The sequence below is a fragment of the Canis lupus genome, chromosome 22, assembly GCF_048164855.1.
Source record: "Canis lupus baileyi chromosome 22, mCanLup2.hap1, whole genome shotgun sequence".
Taxonomy (NCBI): Eukaryota; Metazoa; Chordata; class Mammalia; order Carnivora; family Canidae; genus Canis; species Canis lupus.
In genome coordinates, this window is record NC_132859.1 from 22,874,664 (window position 1) to 22,894,808 (window position 20,145).

Sequence of the window (20,145 nt, forward strand, 5' to 3'; positions counted from 1 at the left end):
AATTTCCAGAGTCATGTTATTACTTGCGACAGGAACTAAGTAAGGCAATGTAGATGATCACTACTGAAAACAACAACAGTTGGACTGAATTCTTTAAAATTTCTACCTTCATATGAAAAAGAGAACTTTTTTTATTTATACAAATTACCAACCAAATTAATTTTTACTGAGTTATACTGCCCCCTAATGGTAAAAATGTTAAATCACAGATCTTTAATCAGATTAGATGCTCCCCATTGTTAATTAGTTCCTGAAATCAGAGTTGTACATATAGACTTTGTAACAAGGGACTTAAAGAATCAGAATTCACTTGGTAGGACAGAGAAGAGTTAAATGGCCTGCAAGAAGGTTGGCAATTTTAATGAGAGTGAGAATCCCTTCCTTCTGTAAAGTTGCTTTCTCTCCAAACACTATTACTCCATGTAGCATTTCCAATTGGATTTTTTTCAGGGACATACTGACCATTTGTGATGCCATGTCTAACTCCAAAAGTGAAGTACAATACTAGCAATATGGTCAAAATCATATGTGCACTCACTATCATCATAGTGAGAGGAAAGTAAAGACAGCTTTAATAGGAATCTAGATGTATGCAAACACATGCCAAGACAGTTACCAAGGGGGATTGCACACATGTTGGCAACCAGGAGACAGCAGGGATGAAACCATTGGCTTTCCCCCCTTGACTACTGATTAAAATCCTCTGAAGAGCTTTTAAAAACTGATGGCCACCACCCCTGGAGATTTTGACCTAATTGTTCTGGGGAGAGGCCCAGGAAGTAAGCTGTACTTTTTAAGTTCTCCAAGTGATTGTAATGTGCAACCAAGGTTAAGAATCATTGTTCTATAGCAGTGTTTTTCACATTTTAAGGTATATTCAAATCACCTGGGGATCTTCTTAATCTGCACATTGTGAGTCAGTACATCTCTGATGGCACCTGAGAATCTGACTCCTAACCAGCTTTGCAGTGATGCTGATTCTGCTGTCCATAGACACAAGTTCAGTAGTAAGGAATTAGGTCATTCCCTGCCATAATTTTTATACAATTTCACTGGTTCTAAGAGCTTAAAGTATGTAAATATCACCTGGAAGCTAACAAAACATGCAAATTTGCAAGCTCCAGTCTCAGAAATTAAAATTCAGTGGATCTTAATTTTTAACAAGCGTCCCAAGTCATTCTGAGATTCATAGTCTGGGGACCAAGTATACACAAACTGCCACAAATGCTATTTACTCTACAAATCACATTTTTTTTAAAAAAAGGTGGCAGTGTTAATTTTACAAACTACTTTGACCAAATGTGGGGAAATTTTTCTCTTCTTCCAAGTGTGAGAATAAATCATCCCCAAATTCAGTGGCTTAAACTAACAACAATTTTATTATATCTCATGGTTTTGTGGATTGGGCATTTGGGTAGAGATCATGAATGATTCTTCTGCTCTCCTTATCATTGACTGAAGTCACTTTGTGGTATCCAGCTAGCAAATAAACTGATCTGGAGAGTCCAATATGGCTTCACTTCACAGGCCTTGGCTGGAAGGCTGAGCCCTACTGGGATTATTGCCTAGAAAGTCCACATATAACTTCTCTAGTTTGGCAAACTTAAGTGAGGTCTCCTTATATGGCAACTCAAGGATCCCAGAGGGAGTGTTCCAAGACACGGGAAGTGGAAGCTGCCATTCTTTCAAATCCTGGGCTCAGAAACTGGCACAATGTCCTTTCTACCACAGTCTACTGGTTAAAGCAATAACTGAGCTCAACCAGATTCAAGGGGAGGAGTCATAAATAGGCTAGACTCATGGATGTGCAACTCTTGAAGAACCCCAAGTGCTCAGCACATGAGGGCCCCATGCTTCGTTTAATGCTCTGTTGCCATCTTGAAGTTCTTTATAATTTTTTAATAAAAGGCAATACATTTTCATTTTACAGTGAGTCCTACAAATTATATAGCCTGTCCTGACCACAAGCTTCACCTGTCAATGAAAGTAGTGTTAAAAGATTTTTGCAGTCATCTTTAATTAGCCATAAGCTGTCTGCCAGAGACTTTATTCCTCACCATACTTCTGTATTCTAAGTTATCCTTTCAAAATGCAGATTGCAGTATGTGCATTAAATCCAGCATATAGAAGGGAAACAAATTATAGGTTGGATATTAGTCTGAACATTAAATTCTGTGATGTTTTAGGATTAGGAAATTCATTAAAACCAACCACACTATTATCCTGAGTAACTGCTAGCACTCTAGATCTGATCACCTCTGAGCTCACCCAGTTAGGTCACTTAGGCATTGAACAACAGTTATCCAAGGTCAGTATGCATGCTGAACTTATACCTCGTGTCCTTGATGAGAAAGGCAGCTAGTAATCACTATATAGGGAAAACTCTCCTTGATCTCAGCAAATCTCATCTCTTTGGGTCATCGGTCATTTGTTTTCTGAAACATGTTTTCAGCAGGAGTTCAATAAGAGTTGCAGAGATGAATCTAACCAACAAATGGCATAACAACAATAACAAAAACAAATGCCAAAAAAACAAAATTGATAGACACAACAATGGAGAACAAGGTCAGGAAAACAGTTAAGTATGGTACTTTGCATATAGTAGGCAGGGATTATTGAATTGAAACTATTGATGTGATAAACTCAAAAGGTATAATTATCCAGGGAAAGTTTCTTAGAGAAAGAAGGCATATGTTGAAAGAGATGGGGTTTGGCAGATGGTACTGAAAGGAAATAGAAACCATATTGGTATGAGGAGAAAATCAGCTTGACTAGGATGTAGTCACTTGAGTAGAGGAATGTTACTGGATAGAGGAGAAGTGGAGAAAGGAGAGATTCATTGCTTTAGGGCACTCAATGACAGGCTGCAGGATCTGAATTTACTCCACAAGCTGTGGAAAGTTTAGTGTAGTTTGTTACTGCTTTAGAGGGGATGGGTGATGGCTTTTTATTTTATTATGCAAGCATAATAATGCAAGACTTCAACTGAGGCACATTCTAAAGGAGGTGCAAGATTAAGATGCAGAATTTTGCAAAGGAGGTGGTCAGAAACCTGATGGGTGATCTTTAAAGCACTGGTCCACATTGAGAGTACAAGAATTGGAAGATAGAGATCAGGGAACTTTTTTTTTTTTTTTAAGATCTATTTATTTTTAGAAAGAGATGGAGTGCATACTTGTGCGCAAGTGATTAGGGGGAGGGGCAGAGGGAAGCAGACTCCCTGCTGAGTGTGGAGCACAGTTGGAGGCTCTATCCCAGGACCCTGAGATCATGACCTGAGTCAAAATCAAGAGAGTTCCTGGATACGGTGAGAGTTGGAATGTTTCCCTTAATCTCAAGAGACTACCTGAAGATAATGTGTGTCCTGGAGTTTGAAGAACGTAATGGCCTGGTGTCTGACTTCCTCCTGTTGAAAATCTAAAGGGTAAGATAAAGGATGACTAGGTACTTTGATGGATAATTGGCCTGCATTCCCAGAGTTCTTTGTTTTTTTTTCTTTTTTTTTATTTATTTATTATTTATGATAGTCACACAGAGAGAGAGAGAGAGAGAGAGAGAGAGAGAGGCAGAGACACAGGCAGAGGGAGAAGCAGGTTCCATGCACCGGGAGCCCGACGTGGGATTCGATCCCGGGTCTCCAGGATCGCGCCCTGGGCCAAAGGCAGGCGCCAAACCGCTGCGCCACCCAGGGATCCCCCCCAGAGTTCTTTAGAGCAAAGACTGTGTTGTGTTTCTTACTGTGGTAGATGTCGTGATGACCAAAAGACTTGTTCCTCCAGCCACTGGAAGTGATGCCAGCAGACAGCCCTCAACCATCAGTCCCCATGGGAACTGCTTTGGCTGAAGAGAGATAGCTGATGACTTGCTGGTATAAGGGTATAAAGCTCCGGCCTGCACCCCAACTTAGGACAACTCTGTAGCATCATCCCAGCTTCAGAACTCTCTGAAGATTGGCTGAGGCCTCCACGGAGACTGCAGCAAACCCTAACTTCTGCTGCTATATGATTGTGCTTCTTTTCCTTTTCATAGGTGCTGATCCCAAAAGCACTCCCTAATAAACATCTTGCATGGTTATCTCCATTTCAGAGTCTGCTTCCCAGGAAACCTGAGCTGTAACACCTGTGGGCCTCAAAGGCGAGTGAACCAGGGGATTATCTTGGATCTGAGCAAACATCAGCAGAGAGGATGCTTAATGTATCACTGGATTCCTTCCTTACAGCTAGGGAGGGAGCAAGCAACAGCCTGAACACAGCTGCACCAGCCTGGGTCAAGGGAAACGACGATGAGAGGTTTTCATTGACGGGAGAAGGGTCTTTGAAGAACTTACAAAAATACCAATGAGAAAAAAGGCCAACTTTAGCAGTTTACCAAGTCCAATGAGCACCAACATCCAGGTCACAGGAATGTCCATCAACGCCTTTCCTGTCTTCTCTCCCAGGCCTACAAACCTGGAGAGGCTGGAGGCCCAAGCGGGCAGTTGCAGGTCCAAGATCACAAGACAGTGTAAAAGGAAAGATGTCAACGCTACCCCTTCCCTAACTTTAAAGTCTAAAACGGTTTCCGCATCTTTTAAAATTTTTCCTGTCACCTAAAGCCCATCCTTGCCCCCAATCCTGTAATTCTCCTTCCCCTTATTTGGTGAGATGCCCCACAGTTCTCTGGGGTTCAGGCTCTAGAGTTCGTTGTTAGGAAAAAAAACAAAAACAGGGGATCCCTGGGTGGCGCAGTGGTTTGGCGCCTGCCTTTGGCCCAGGGCGCGATCCTGGAGACCCGGGATCGAATCCCACGTCGGGCTCCCAGTGCATGGAGCCTGCTTCTCCCTCTGCCTGTGTCTCTGCCTCTCTCTCTCTCGCTCTCTCTCTCTCTCTGTGTGTGACTATCATAAATAAATAAAAAAAAATTAAAAAAAACAAAAACAAAAACAAAACCTCGCCTTGTCTAAGATCGTCCCTGGTGTTCTCAGGCTGTAAAGGCTAAAAGCTGTTTCTTAGCTGGGACTACGTCTTGCTGGTCGTTCCAACCACCTGCATGTGAGGGACCTCGAGCGAGAGGCGCACACGCGCGCTCAACACCCCTCTCAGGTTTGCCAGCTGCCTTGGGGAGGGGACCCTGGGTCGGGGCGGCAGCAGGAAAGAAACCGCAGTCGCAAAGGTGGAGCAACAGGGGACCCAAGCTAGGGCTCACGGGGAGGCTCGCGCCCGTCAGGAGGCGCCGGCGGGGACAGGTGCTGGCAGGAGCCGAGCGCGCGCGCCCGGAGCCCCTGACTTACGAGGAGGTACCCGAGCCGCTCCCGCGGGGGCCCCGGGGCGCTCGGCTCGGCCCGCCCCGCCCCGCCCGTCTCACGCCGCTCGCCCCGCCCCCGAGCTCCGCCCCGCCCCGCCCCATCCTCCCCGCCCCGCCCCGCGCTATTGCCCCGCCCCACCCACCTCACGCCGCTCGCCCCGCCTCCTTGCTCTCCGCCCCACCCCGCCCCATCCGCCCCGCCCCGCCCCGCCCCCTTGAGCTCTCCCTCCCGCCCCCGTGCTTTGCCCCCCCAAGTCTCACGCCGCTCGCCCGCCCTCTTTGCGCTCCGCCCCGCCCTCCTTGCGCTCTTTCCCGCCGGGTCCCGGTGCCCCGCCCCCTTGGGCTCTCTCCCGCCCCTGCGAGCGCCCGCCCCACCCGTCTCACGCCGCTCGCCCCGCCCTCCTTGCGCTCCGCCCCGCCCCGCCCCTACTTGCCCCGCCCCGTCTCTTTCGCGGCGATCCGCCCCCTCCCGGTCCCCCGCTGGGTAGTGGGGGCGGCCACGAGCGTGATGGGGACCGCCTCGTCGCTAGTGAGCCCCGCAGGCGGGGAGGTGATCGAGGACACTTATGGGGCGGGCGGCGGCGAGGCCTGCGAGATCCCGGTAGAGGTGAAGCCCAAGGCCCGCCTGCTGCGCAGCTCGTTCCGCCGCGGGGGGGCGGCGGCGGCGGCGGCGGCGGCGGGGGCGGGGGCCGGGCCGGGGTCGCTGACCCGCGGGGCGGGAGGAGGCGGGCTGCTGGGGGCTAGCTTTAAGTCTACGGGTTCATCGGTGCCGGAGCTGGAGTACGCGGCAGCCGAATACGAGCGGCTCAAGAAGGAATACGAGATCTTCCGGGTCAGCAAGAACCAGGAGTTGCTGTCCATGGGCCGCCGCGAGGCCAAGCTGGACACGGAGAACAAGCGGCTGCGGGCGGAGCTGCAGGTACGGCCGCGGGCAAGGTCCGCGCATGCGCGCTCGCCGCTGGGTGCGTCTGGACGCTGGCCCGGTCCTTGGTCCATCCTGTCCCCTCTCCAAGCCGAACGGCCTTGAAAGTTGAGTAGAAACCGCTCTGCGTTTCAATTGGAGGGGACATAGCCTCTTGGGGTCTAAACTGATTCCTTAACTAACCCCGCCCCTCTTGTGTTTCTGGTTCATGCATTCACTTTGAAGCAATTAGCTTGAAAGTGTCCTGAAGCAGCAAAGGCCAGTCTGCAGGGGACTCCAGGGCAAGTAGGTCAACCCAGAGCACACGGACACACAAAAGACTTTGGTGACCCCTGTCGAAGCAACTCCTCAGACTTTCCCTAGGATTTTTTAACTTCACTCCTCGCTGCCCCCCCACCTTTAAATTTTACATACCTCTCAGTTTCTTTCTATGAAGCTTTTGAGTTTTAATAGTTGAAGTGAATTTTTATGGAAACCTGATTTTGACCATCTTAAACTGCTGTGATTGAAAACATTCCCTAGGTGTAGCCAAATTCCCTTAATCCATTTGATTACTCAAAAATCAATGATTGCATAGGCTCCCTATAGCAGATGTATTTTGACTCATCAAAATAGTATATAAATCAAAGGGTTGCTTTTCTGTGAGCACAGTGGTAAGACTTTGCGCCATCAGTTTTGGGTCTCTGTGAGGGTTGTGGTTTTACTGTTTTGTTAACTGTGGAAGAAACTTCTAGACACCCCGTGTTCCTGGGCTCATCACAGTAGAAATTGAATAAATATCTCAGGCCGATTTTTCTGATGAGAGCCTTTTTCATCCTAGAAGAGGCATTCTAGCCACCTTCACCCCCATTAGCTATTGTATAATTAGCACTGTTATCAGGGAAGAACTCCTTGTCAGCAGTCTACTTGTGGTCTTACCAATTTTCCTACTGGGCAGTCTTGATGCAACTTGCATGTGTAAAATGGACTTAACACATCTCCGATACCTGATTTCATGCACCCAAGCCATTGTCCAGTGGACACTGCACATTGGAAATGACTGTGAGATGGAGATAGGAAAGAAGGCTGGATCAACCAGGGCAGAGTGCTGTTAAGGGCTGACAAATGTCACAGTCTCAGGTTCCTCCTCGTACCCTATGTAGTAGTTTTGAAAGTTGAGTAGACAACGCTCAGCATTTTAATTTGAGGGAACATTCGCTTGGGGCCTAAACTGATTTCTTAACTCACCTGCCCCACTCCCTTTTTTATGTAGCCCTTTTGATTCCTTTCTCACATATCTAGGCACTAAAGAAACTCTTCTGTATTTATTTAATCCATTTAGTTAGATATTTACTGGAGGCCTTCAATGTATCTGGCACCAAGAGGGTTTTGGGGATAGCAAAATAAAAAAGACATGGAGCCAAGGAGTGCATAGTCATGCAGAATTAATTATCCTTCAAGTTAAGCCTTACAAATTATACTTTTTGTTCTATTACAGATGGGAAAACTGAGACATAGGGAAGATTAAGAAAACATTAAGATTTCAAAGAAAAAATATTAATTTCCATTAAGTTTAATGTTGAAATGTCTTCACTTGCTACAGTTCAAGCATATTTGCATTTTTTATTACATGTTTGAATAAAATGGCAATATGTAGTTATTGATAATAGTAGATTGTTACAATTCTAAGATATTGATAATAGTAGATTCTAAGATATATATGTAATATGTAGTAAGATCATGTAAAATTTGAGAGGAATACTATTTTTGTTAGAAATAACAAGGTCAATTATTTCAGGCCCTTCAAAAAACTTACCAGAAAATACTTCGGGAAAAGGAAAGTGCTTTAGAAGCAAAATACCAAGCAATGGAGAGGGCAGCGACATTTGAACATGATAGAGATAAAGTGAAAAGGCAATTCAAGGTAAATTCCTTACGTTTTTACCCCCAAAGTGAAATAGAATAAAAAGAACATATTTTAAAAGTTTATATAATGCTGCATGAATAAGTAGAAGTGAATGATGTAGACGTCTTGAAGGTTCTAAGAATAGAGTAGAACACTTCTTACATTTTTGTGTTGGACCTGGTAAACTTGAGATCACTTCAAGGAGAAAGTAAAAAAGTGAGCATTGCAATAGGGCTTTGGGGGGAGGGGGAAAAATATTTCCATATGGAGGGAAAGGCATTTGGAAATATTTGGGGATATTTTGTATGGGAAGGCATTACTGGCATCTAATGGGAAGGGGACAAATTTGCTAAACATCACCAGTGCACAAGACAGCTCCATGCCACAGACAGGGCACCTGCCCAAATTCCAGTGGGTTTCAGTTACAAAACAGTGAGGTACTTGGGCTATTTATCCTACAAAAAAGATCAGGGACCAAATGAATGTTGGTTTTATGAATGAAAGATTTTTCTGTTAAGAGTTGATGACACAGTCCTCTGATGATAGAAAAGGTTTCAAAATTAACATTTGTCTTTTAAAGATTTTTAGGGAGACCAAAGAAAATGAAATTCAGGACTTACTGAGGGCTAAGAGAGAGTTGGAGAGCAAACTTCAGAGGCTCCAGGCTCAGGGCATCCAAGTATTTGATCCTGGAGAGTCTGATTCAGATGACAACTGTACAGATGTTACTGGTAAATTTGCTTCCTATGTATAATATTTGAGCCTTCAATATAAGTGTGATGATATCGTAGAGCCAACTTTGAATCCTTTTAGTTATAAGTGGTTGCTCTTTATAAATAGAGTTGTACTTTCTCCTCCTTTCTCAGCTGTTATAACAGCAATTTTCTGTAAAGTCCATGACATTGTTAGGAGGCAGGTTTCCTTCTGTCTCATTGCCCCACCAGCCTCCCCCATAGCATTTCTCTTCCTGGTGTAAGACAGCTTCTCCAGGGACGGCTGGGTGGCTCAGGGGTTGCACGCCTGCCTTCGATTTAGGTCCTGATCCTGGGATCGGGGATGGAGTCCCATATTGGGCTCCCTGCAAAGAGCCTGCTTCTCCCTCTGCTTGTATCTCTGCCTCTCTCAGTCTGTGTCTCTCATGAATAAATAAATAAATAAATATTAAAAAAAAAAAAAAGACAGCTCCTCCAGGTCTCGCCATGACATCTACATTTTAGCTGAGGGAGGAAGGATGGGAATACGTTCCTCTCCTTGAAAGCACAATCTGAAAGGTATACATATTACTCCTCAAACCCCATTGGCCAGAACTACAGGTAGAAAGAGTGGAAAGTGTAATCATTAGGAGAGTCACCTAAGTTTGAAATTCTGTTACTAAAGGAAGAAAGGAAGGATGGATATTGAAGACAGTTCATAGTCTCTGTCACATTACTTTTCCATGTAATGATATATTCTTTGCAACTGTCCATTTGAATAAATATCTGCATGATATTTTGCTGAGTGGCTTCCAGTAGTTTCATAAACTATTCAAAAAGCTTTAATTTTATAATTAAACATACAAAACATTTTTTTTCTAGAAATAAAGAAAAACCTGGAGTCCTAGAATGAAAGGGTCTACCATGTTCCAAGAAAATATTAATAAACTGTGATTGATACTGAAAAATGAAAAAGATTCTATTGTAGATACAGTGGGAAAATTGCTGTCACTCTCTCATTTATAGGAAACTGCATTTTATTTTATTTTATTTTTTTGAGAAAGAGCATGTGAGCATGTGAGTGGGGAGGGAGGGGCAGAAGGAAAGAGAATCTTAAGCAGGTCCCATGTTCAGCCTGGAGCCCAACTTAGGCCTCGATCTCATGACTCTGAGATCATGACCTGAGCCAAAATCAAGAGTCTAATGCTTAACAGACTGAACCACTCAGGTGCCCTGTGCATTTTATCTTACAAACTGATTTTGAAGTAAAATATGGCATCTGATAATTGCCTCTTAATTTGCATTTTAGAACCCATTGGAATCTGACCAGCATCTAAAGATTTTTATTACTGACTTTAAGGGGGAAAAAAATGAAGTGATTGTTATTGGCTTTGAGTGGAGAATAGGAGGCTCTTATGCCCCCACATTAGTCTTAGTGGTTATATCAGTGATGACATATGTTAAAATGTACAGTGTTTTGAAACTATTATATTGTAATTGCCTTGGCAAATGAATAAGAACAAGGTAATATTTCCTTGTTTCCATATTTTGATTTAAACATGAAGAAAGAATGCTTGAGGGAACATCACTCATTTCACATTTAAAGCCTTACGGATAATCTTATTTTTGCCAGAGATTGAGCCCGTTACAATATACTCATACTTAGTCAAGGATGCCATGTAGAGGGACACCTGATTGGCTCAGTGGTTAAACGTCTCTCTTTGGCTCAGGGCCTGATCCAGGGTCTGGGGATCAAGTGCCATGTCAGGCTCCCTGCAGGGAGTCTGCTTCTCCCTCTGCTTATGTCTCTGCCTCTTTCTGTGTGTCTCTCATGAATAAATGAATAAAAAATCTTAAAAAAAAAAAAAGGATTCCATGTAGATATTCTGACAAATACAAATTATTAAAAAAAAAAATCAAGGAGCGACTTGGTGGCTTAGTTAAGCATTGTACTTTTGATTTTAGCTCAGGTCATGATCACAGGGTCCTGGAATCAAGTGCCATGTGTGACTCCATGCTCTGCAGGGAGTCTGCTTCTTTCACTTTCCCTCTGCCCCTCCCCCTACTCACAGGTGCACAAGCATGTGCAAGCTCTCTCTCTTTCTCTCTCTCTCTCAAATAAATAAATAGTAAATCTTAAAAAAAAAAATCAAGATTTTTGTAAGTACCTGTTGACTCCGATGTTAATTTTGTTACTCTGGGCGGTTAAAGAGGTTGTACTTTTTACATCCTTAGCTTATATCCAAATGAATTACCAATCTTAATTATAGGTGTGCTAGTAATGATCTTCCTTTGAAATTCTCATCTTCCAATTTTATGATGATACCTAAACCATAAAGTTAAAAACGTTGTTTAGAATTTTTGTATGGGGATATTTTTAACTGCCTCTGTTGTTATAGTTCCTTTGGTTATTATATTCTTTATTTCTTTTCATTTTTCTCTTTTTAATCCCCTCTGAATTTGAGATGATAATCAGAATTATGTTAACCAACACCTTAGAATTTGCCAGAAATTGGTGACAAAGTATTTACAAAATCATTAAAGATTGAATATTTGTTGTATTTATAATGTTATAGCATTTTTTAAAATTAGAAATCATGTTTAGTATATGAGGCAGTTTTCTGAAAATTCGGTAATTTGGTTTAAACAAGATGAAATCTCTTGCATTTACAGCTGCTGGAACCCAATGTGAGTATTGGACTGGAGGAGCCTTGGGAAGTGAACCTTCCATAGGGAGTATGATCCAGCTCCAGCAGTCCTTCAGAGGCCCTGAATTTGCCCATAGTTCCATAGATGTGGAAGGACCCTTTGCAAATGTCAACAAAGGTAAACATGCCATTTGCCAGTTACCTTGGTAGTGACTGTTCATGTACTATGATCTTGTGTGTGCTAGGAGAAAGACCATCAGCAGGGCATGAGATTTTTATTCTGGGTGTCTTCTACTGCCAAACCAGCATGTACTGGTGCTGTCACTGACCAGGACTGATTAAATTATATGATTCCCATCAGGATCAGGTGGTGCTCTCCAGCCAGACTGGCCAATCAGGTTCTAAAAACTTAGCTTCTGGTCTGAATTCTAGGTGTTGCCATTGCTTAGTGAGAGTCTGTTGTAGATTAACTGAAAAACAGTAGTTTTGGTCTTTCCCTCTGCATCTTTGATGCTGTTCAAGGTTGGAGAAGGTTGCAGAATAGAATATAAAACCTCAGTTATATGATGTAGTATCCTTACTCAAAAGAATATTTTCATTATATAGTTTGGTGTCTAAAATAGCTCAAAGATTTATTTAGAATTTTGTTACCAGTGCAGATCTAAGTGTTAGAGTAGCCCCACTCTTTTTTCTTAAAACTGCAAAATTGTCTAAGCAAAATGAAAAACATTTTTAAAGTATGCCTTTTAGATTAGCCAAATATCTTAAAATGTTCTTTCTCACTAAACAGCACTTCATTTTGACTTAATATACCTCAAGAATAATTGTGTAACACTATAGGCCAGCCTAGGGGTGTAGGCTCTCCTGAAGTTGCAAACTCATTGAATAGCTCATGTAGAATAGGTTCATGATATTTGACTGGAACCAGCAGTACCCCAGCATGGATCACAGTCAACATTGATTGCTTTATGCCCCACAATAAAATTTGAGGTTTGAGAACTGTTTGCCTTCTAATATGCTATTCCAGAAACTGTGTCATTAGTCACAAGGGAGATCACATTCCACTCTACATTGCCTGCTATGTTTTTTCAGACTTTTAAAAAACTTATCCTATCAGATGTTTTTCTGGTGATGTTTTTTTTTTCATGTACTTACGATAAATTTTATTTTCAGATGACTGGGATATTGCTGTAGCTAGTTTATTACAAGTTACTCCCTTGTTTTCACATTCTCTGTGGAGTAACGCTGTCAGATGTTACCTTATTTATACAGATGAAACCCAACCTGAAGTGGATCTTTTCCTTAAGGTGAGGATATTTATAAATTCTGTATTCACTGATTTAAAGGACAAGTCAGTATAGTGTCCTATTTCTGATACTACTACATCTAAACCAAGTAGCTTACTACCTATCAGAGTATATGTCTTAAAAAGTAGGAAGAATTTAGAGCTTTTCTTAAGAGAAAATCTTGCTCAGCTTTATCAGTATATTCAAATTTAGTCCTTGGAATGTTATGCTTTTGAATGCTTTATTATATGTTCTCCACAGTGTGAAGACCTATGTTGATAGTGCCTGCTTTAGTTAATATCTGCCAGATTTACACTTGATTCTTGTTTAAAGTCTTAACAAAATTTAATCCTTACCATGGTTTTTAATTTTTCAAGGCAGCCATTGGAGTTAACCTGAAGCAGAGGTAGGCATACTACAGTCTGTGGGCCAGACCTGGCCTGAAGCCTGTTGTATGACCCAGAGCTGAGATTGCTTTTTACTTTTTTAAATAGTTGAAAAGAAAATCCAAAGAAGAAGAATGTTTTGTGACCTGTGAAAATTGTATTAAATTCAAATTTTAGTGTCTATAAATAAAGTTTTATTGGAACACAAGTAGGCTTATTCATTTATATACTATGACTGTTTCACACTACAACAGCAGAATAAATTACAGCAGAGACTAAATGGATCCCAGAGACCTCTGCCAAAACATCCAAGTTGTTAAGCTATTACTAATTTGTAAGAATATTTGCCTTTTACATAAAAAGTTTGCTGACTACTCTTCTAACTGCATTTGCAATAAATCTGCATGTAACATGTGATAACCTGCTCTATTAACATCTTCCAGGGTATTGAGTAATGAATCTATTTAGCGTTCTTTCCTGATATTATTCAGTTTTGGTAAAAAGATAAAGTATTTTGAAAACCAAAGTTTATAGTCACTAACTGATGTAGGTTATTACCAAACCGATGTTGAGGGATTTACTCATTTGTTGCATAATAATAAGTCATCATTACTTAGTAACCTAATTTGTTACAGACCAACATATTTTAAATTTATACCTGTTTGCTATAATGTTCTAATATATCATGGTGGACAGTTTTTACTATATAGACTCGTGGATATATGTTTTCCACTCTTTGTAACAATAAAGCAGAAATCATTTGTTACAGTAATAACAATAATAAATACCAAAGAAAAGTAGCCTAATATTTTTCTTCATTGTTTTAGGCTTTATTATGAAATAAATCCTTTTCTGAGCTAGGGAAACAGCCACGTTACTAAGCCCTTATTAATTTTGTTTTAAGGGAACTTTGCCTTTTTTCTTAAAGATTTTCTTAAAAAAAAAAAGATTTTCTTTAACATATGATAATATATATTTTTTAATTTTAAATAAAAAAAGTATAACATAACCTGTTCTGAAACATGATTTTTCATTTTAAGTAGTATGAAGCTGATTTGATTTTTAGTTAAATAAGCTGTGTTTTTATTAAGTTTTCATTTGTTTTGTTTTAATTTCTTTTTAGGACTATTCACCTAAACTTAAAAGAATGTGTGAGACAATGGGATATTTTTTCCATGCTATATATTTTCCAATAGATATTGAAAATAAATACCTTGCTGTAAGAAAATGGGAAATTGAGAAGAGTTCATTAGTTATTTTATTCATTCATTTAACTTTACCAAGGTAAGCTGAAAATTCTGTCACTCATTATGGGAATTGTAAATAGAATTGAGATTGCCAAATGAACTTCAAAAATAAGTCATAATAGCATTCTTTTTTTAAAACTTATTTTCATAATAGAATTCTTATAATCAAAAACAATCCATAAAATTCAATATTTTTTTATTTTTCATACATAAAGAATTAGAATTTTTGCAGTTTGAGTTGTTAATTGGTCATAAGGGTAACATCATTAATGTAAAGATCATTTAAATCAGGGGTAGCAAACTATGGCCCTTGGGCCAAATCCAGTGAGCTACCTGTTTTTATAAATAAAATTTTATTATACTATTCATTTATTTACGTATTTCTGCAGCTGCTTTCACACTACAATAGCAGAGTTTAGTATGGTAGTTACAACAGAGACTGTGTGGCCCACAAAGCCTAAAATACATGCTCGCTGGCCCTACCAGAACAAGTTGGCAACTCCTGATATCAACTATCAATGTTAACCTTCATAATTTTCTTTCTTCAGTACAAATTGAGATCTAGTTGAACACTTGTATAGATGTTAAATCAAATTTTTAATTCTCTGAGGAGCTTACCACTTAATTCCAGGAAAGTGAGCAATTTTCTTATAATGTGAATATAATTATACCAATGAGTCTAGTCTGCAAATAAAGATTTTTTTTAACCAACTAGGTACATAGATAGAAGACAAAATATGTTTAATAAGAGGTTAGGTTTTCTTTCTGTGTTTGCTGTCTGATTGGATTTAACCCTTCCAAAGTATTTTTCTCTTTATTGAGGACCAGCTCAGACCTCAACTGTGTACAGACGTATATGGAGCTGTAGGCTTTATCAGTGACCCTGCAATGTAATCTGTCATTGATCCTTAAGATTGTCCAATGGCTGGGGAGCCACTAGTCAATGAGCCTCAACCCAGAACAAGTTTAAGGACTCTTTCCACTAGATTGCCTTTAGTTGGAGTTCTTTTCCTTATCCCTTTTCTTTTCCTGTTTTTTTTTTTTTTTCTGTTATATTTACTAAGGATATATTCTGTTTTATTATTTAATGTCTGAGTAGTGTTTCATCTCAGGTGGTAATATGTGTAATTTGTTGTTTTCCTCATTAATTCTTTAATCCTTGAAACCATCTTGTTTTTTCTTTGTCTTTTATCCATATTTAGTTAATAAAATATTGTACATTATTTGTACACTTTTATTATTTTTGTCTTTCTCATTTTAAGTTCCTCTTAATCTTTTACCTCTCATTTCTTTCATATTTTATTACTTTGGCAGATTTCTGTTTATCTTTTTTAACTAAAATTTTATATATTTTATATTTTTAAAACTTTATTCTTCTTAAAGAATAAGAATTTTAATTCTAGAGGAGCCTGGGTGGCACAGCCAGTTAAGCATCTGACTCTTGGTTTCGGCTCAGGTCATGATCTCAGGGTCCTGAGATGGAACCCTGCATTGGGTTCATGCTCAATGTGGAGTCTGCTTAAGACTCTCTCTCCCTCTTTCCTTTCCCTTCTCCTCCACACCCTCCCTCTCTCTATCTGAAATAAGTAATTTTTTAAAAAGATAATTGTAATTTCTAAAATTTAGTTATTTCTTCGCCTCTATTTTGCCTTTATTTTTTTTTCTTATTCCATATGCTGATTATTTTATTTCCTTATTGTTTACTTCCTGGCTGTCAAGAAGTGTGGTAGTAGCTGTGGGCTTCACACCATAAGCAGGACCTGGTAGAGCCTTTATTTCTCTTAGGTTGTTCCTTTACTTCTCGTGATGATTCTCCCATTTTTCTCAAAAGATGAATCTAAAAATATGTCCCCTGACCAGTACCCAGTAGCCCCATCTACTTCTCTCCCACCAAAGACTTTGAACCAAATCTCAGATATCATGTCATTTTATCTGAGCTCCACATGTCAATTTTGGAGGGAGTGATTCTGAAATAGGAACATGTACCAAACAGAGGCCCATTCTTTGGTATCCACATGACCACAAACTTTTTTCCCAAGCAATAACAAAAGAACCATTAAAATCCAAAAATTCTATAGATCATGGTCAGAATGATTTTAACAAGGAAAAATTCTATGGTTTGGATTGATTGGATTAGCACAGTGATATATAATAGAATATTATTCTGTTTTATATTGGGGCTGTATTTTAATATAGTATTTAAATTCTGAATCATGTAATAGCTCTCCTCTGCGTATACACTCTAACTCACCTCTCTAAACAAACTTCATTTAATGCTTTTTAGAAAGGGGAATTGGTTGCAATTTTCCTTGCAGTGTAGAAAACACTGGTAGATTATTCCAAGATTATTCTAGCATTTAAATTGGCATAGCAAAAACACTCAGTATGGTACCCTGTAGCAAAGTTAGAATTTTATTTAACCCTGTATCTCAGTTAAGATTTTTACTAGACATCTAATCTCCCCCATCTGCCTCTGGCCTTTCTTTTTTTTTTTTTTTTTCCTCTGGCCTTTCTTATGATGTATCTTGGGTATAAAGATTCAGGTCATTTAGGTCATTTATTAGATGAGAAAGGCCAAAGGACTAGAGAAGATTTCTCAATCTTGAAGCATTGGGTTGATAATATTTGTATTTTAATTTGGAAATTATATATTTGTTAGTTGAACTAGGTTTCCATTTATTTGCAAAGTTTCATGAGTCTGGTTTGTTATTTTGAGCCATGTTTACAGTATTTTTGAGAATTTTCTTTTTGTTGCTAGATTTAAAAATTAATGTATGCTTTAAAATGCAATTTAATGTAGAATTTATTGTACCTGTTCTCACTGTCTGCTAATAAATAAATAATATATTTTTATGACCACGCTGGAACAGAGCTATAAAGCATCCATTTCTGGAAAGCTGCACTTGTTCTGTCCCTGGGCTACTTCTGGCCCCTTGTCATTACTGTAAAGTCCCATTATTGACACTTAGGTTGATTGACTATTTGCTGCCATAGCTCAGTGTGGCACAAGAAATACTGATTTCCAATCTAGCCTTTTATTGGAAGACTGTGAAGAAGCTTTTCTGAAAAACCCTGAAGGCAAACCACGATTAATTTATCATCGCTTGGAGGATGGGAAAGTCAGTTCTGAGTCTGTCCAGCAATTGATTGATCAAGTTTCTAACCTGAACAAGACCAGCAAAGCCAAGGTAAAATTCATAAGGTTATTTTTGTTAAGAACTTGCTTGGCCAAGGGAAGTGGTAGAACAAAGACCATGTGGTGGGAGTGAGTGAGAGGAGACTAATATGATAGTTAACTGGGAGCCCAGGGTGAAGAACCTTGGAGACCATTTTAGAAACCTTGTATTTTTTTCACTTGGAGTGAGATGGTTTCTTTACTTGGAGGTTTTTTTTTTTTAATTTTTTAAAATTTATTTATTCATGAGAGACACAGAGAGAGAGAGAGAGACAGAGACAGAGACACAAGCAGAGGGAGAAGCAGGCTCCATGCAGGGTGCCTGACATGGGACTCGATCCCAGGTCTCCAGGATCACGCTCTGGGCTGAAGGCAGCACTAAACCGCTGAGCCACCCGGGCTGCCCGTTGTGTTTTTGTTTTGTTTTGTTTTGTTTTGTTTTTTAACTTGAGTCATTGGAAGACTTTAAGCAACAGCAGAAGAAATGCAATTCTGACAAGGATGTTCTTTTACACTGCTATATTGAGAATTGATTGGTTTGGAGGGTAGTGGAGGAGGGCAGAGTTGGAGAGCTCTTGGAATCAGGTGAGAGATGCTGGTGGGTTAGACCAGGGTGGTGGTAGAGGAAGTGATGAGAAACACGAATCTGGATAAATTTTGACAGCAGAGCCAATAGGCTTAGTTGTGGACTGTGAGAAAAAGAGAGAAATAAATTACAATACACAGCTACAAAGGGTATGATCTGTGAGTGGACAAATCAGATTCTTTTCTGTTCTTTTTTCTTCCTAAGTATAGAGTTCTTTTATCTTCTGTTGACCAAGGATCAGTGTAAGAAAGAGCCTTTTCATGGTAAACTTTACTAAGAGCATTGGGAAAAGCAAAACAGTAATGATGAATGTGAGAGATTTGATCATTCTTAGACGCATGGTGGAATAATTTTTAGAATGAAATTGCAGGCTTTGCCTTACTGCACACTGAGATAACTTGAAATGCTTACTGTTAATGTTAAGGATACAGTTGAAGGGCACCTGGCTGGCTCAGTTAGAAGAGCATGCACCTCTGCATCTTGGAGTTGTGAGTTCAAGCCCCATGCTGGGTATAGAGATTGCTTAAAAATAAAATCTTTTTTTTTTTTTTAAAAGAATACAGTTGAAAACAACTCAGATGTTGTTTTGTTTTTGTTTTTAAGGTTTTATTTATTTATTTATGAGAGACACAGAGAGAGGCAGATATATAGGCAGAGGGAGAAGCAGGCTCCCTGCAAGGAGCTGGATGAAGGACTTGATCCCAGGATCACAACCTGAGCTGATGGCAGATGCTCAACCACTGAGCTACCCAGGCGTCCCACAACTCAGATTTTGACTGTTTTTATTTCTCTGTGCTCATTCAAGAAGTAAGATCAAACGTGAACAGAAGCATTATTTTACATTCATTTAGTGTTGCAAAGCTTAAGACCAGCATAACATTAAAGAGCCTAACACAAGAGATCCCTGGGTGGCGCAGCGGTTTGGCGCCTGCCTTTGGCCCAGGGCGCGATCCTGGAGACCTGGGATCGAGTCCATGTTGGGCTCCCTGCATGGAGCCTGCTTCTCCCTCTGCCTGTGTCCTGCTTCTCCCTCTGCCTGTGTCTCTTCCTCTCTCTCTCTTTCTCTCTGTGACTATCATGAATAATAAATAAAATCTTTAAAAAAAATAAAAGCCTAACACAAAAAAGTGCATATTTTTATAATCTCCAGAATTATTTCATTCTTTGCTTTATTTTATTTATTTATTTTTCTATAAAGATTTTATTTATTTGTTCACGATATATATATATAGAGAGAGAGGCAGAGATACAGGCAGAGGGAGAAGCAGGCTCCATGCCAGGAAGGAGCCTGATGCTGGACTCAATCCCGGGACTCCAGGATCATGCCCTGGGCCAAAGGCAGGTGCCAAACCGCTGAGCCACCCAGGGATCCCCTCTTTGCTTTATTTTAGTATGAGCCTGGTCCACTAGGCCCCAAGAGGCAAGATACTGTTTCTTCTTTCTGATCTTTAACCTATTTATAAATGGCTTTTAAAAATTAATACACGGGGATCCCTGGGTGGCTCAGCAGTTTAGCGCCGCCTTCAGGCCAGGGCATGATCCTGGAGACCTGGGATCGAGTCCCACGTTGGGCTCCCTGCATGGAGTCTGCTTCTCCCTCTGCTTGTATCTCTGCCTCTATGTGTGTGTGTGTGTGTCTTTCATGAATGAATAAATAAATAAAATCTTTTAAAAACTTAATACACTAGAAGGACGAATTTATTTTATAAAAATAGTAAAATAAGATCTGTCTACCATGATTACAAATGGAAATACAGGATAAACTTTCATTCTGTTTCACTTGCTATGCTTTGTAAAATCATTGCCTTACTCTAATTTTATTGAATATTAATCAGTTATTAGCAACATACATGTTCTCTACAGGTAGGGTAGTCTTTTGGCAAATTTAGAAGACTACTGTTGAAAAAAAAAAAGAAAAAAAAAAGGAAGACTACTGTTTTACATAGCCAAATACCATTTTGCCTTTTATTTTGTAGAATTATAGTTTTACTCACTTAAGAATTGATTTTGATATATTTCAAATGTTATATATATT

General features: G+C 40.1%; 1 protein-coding gene across 3 annotated transcripts in view; it reads left to right on the forward strand.

Annotated features, from left to right (window-relative positions):
* Positions 1-5,722: 5,722 nt before the first annotated feature.
* The window catches only part of NPHP3 (nephrocystin 3), a 40,948-nt gene continuing 26,525 nt past the window's right edge, over positions 5,723-20,145 (forward strand). The window contains exons 1-7 of one of the 3 annotated variants that reach the window (XM_072792755.1): positions 5,723-6,202; positions 7,983-8,108; positions 8,671-8,821; positions 11,456-11,608; positions 12,604-12,737; positions 14,226-14,386; positions 17,381-17,537. In XM_072792755.1, coding sequence (XP_072648856.1) covers positions 5,792-6,202; positions 7,983-8,108; positions 8,671-8,821; positions 11,456-11,608; positions 12,604-12,737; positions 14,226-14,386; positions 17,381-17,537 — 1,293 coding nt within the window. In that variant the 5' untranslated portion in view covers positions 5,723-5,791. The remainder of the gene's footprint in view (positions 6,203-7,982; positions 8,109-8,670; positions 8,822-11,455; positions 11,609-12,603; positions 12,738-14,225; positions 14,387-17,380; positions 17,538-20,145) is intronic. The other 2 variants (XM_072792756.1, XM_072792754.1) reach the window with 2 other exon arrangements.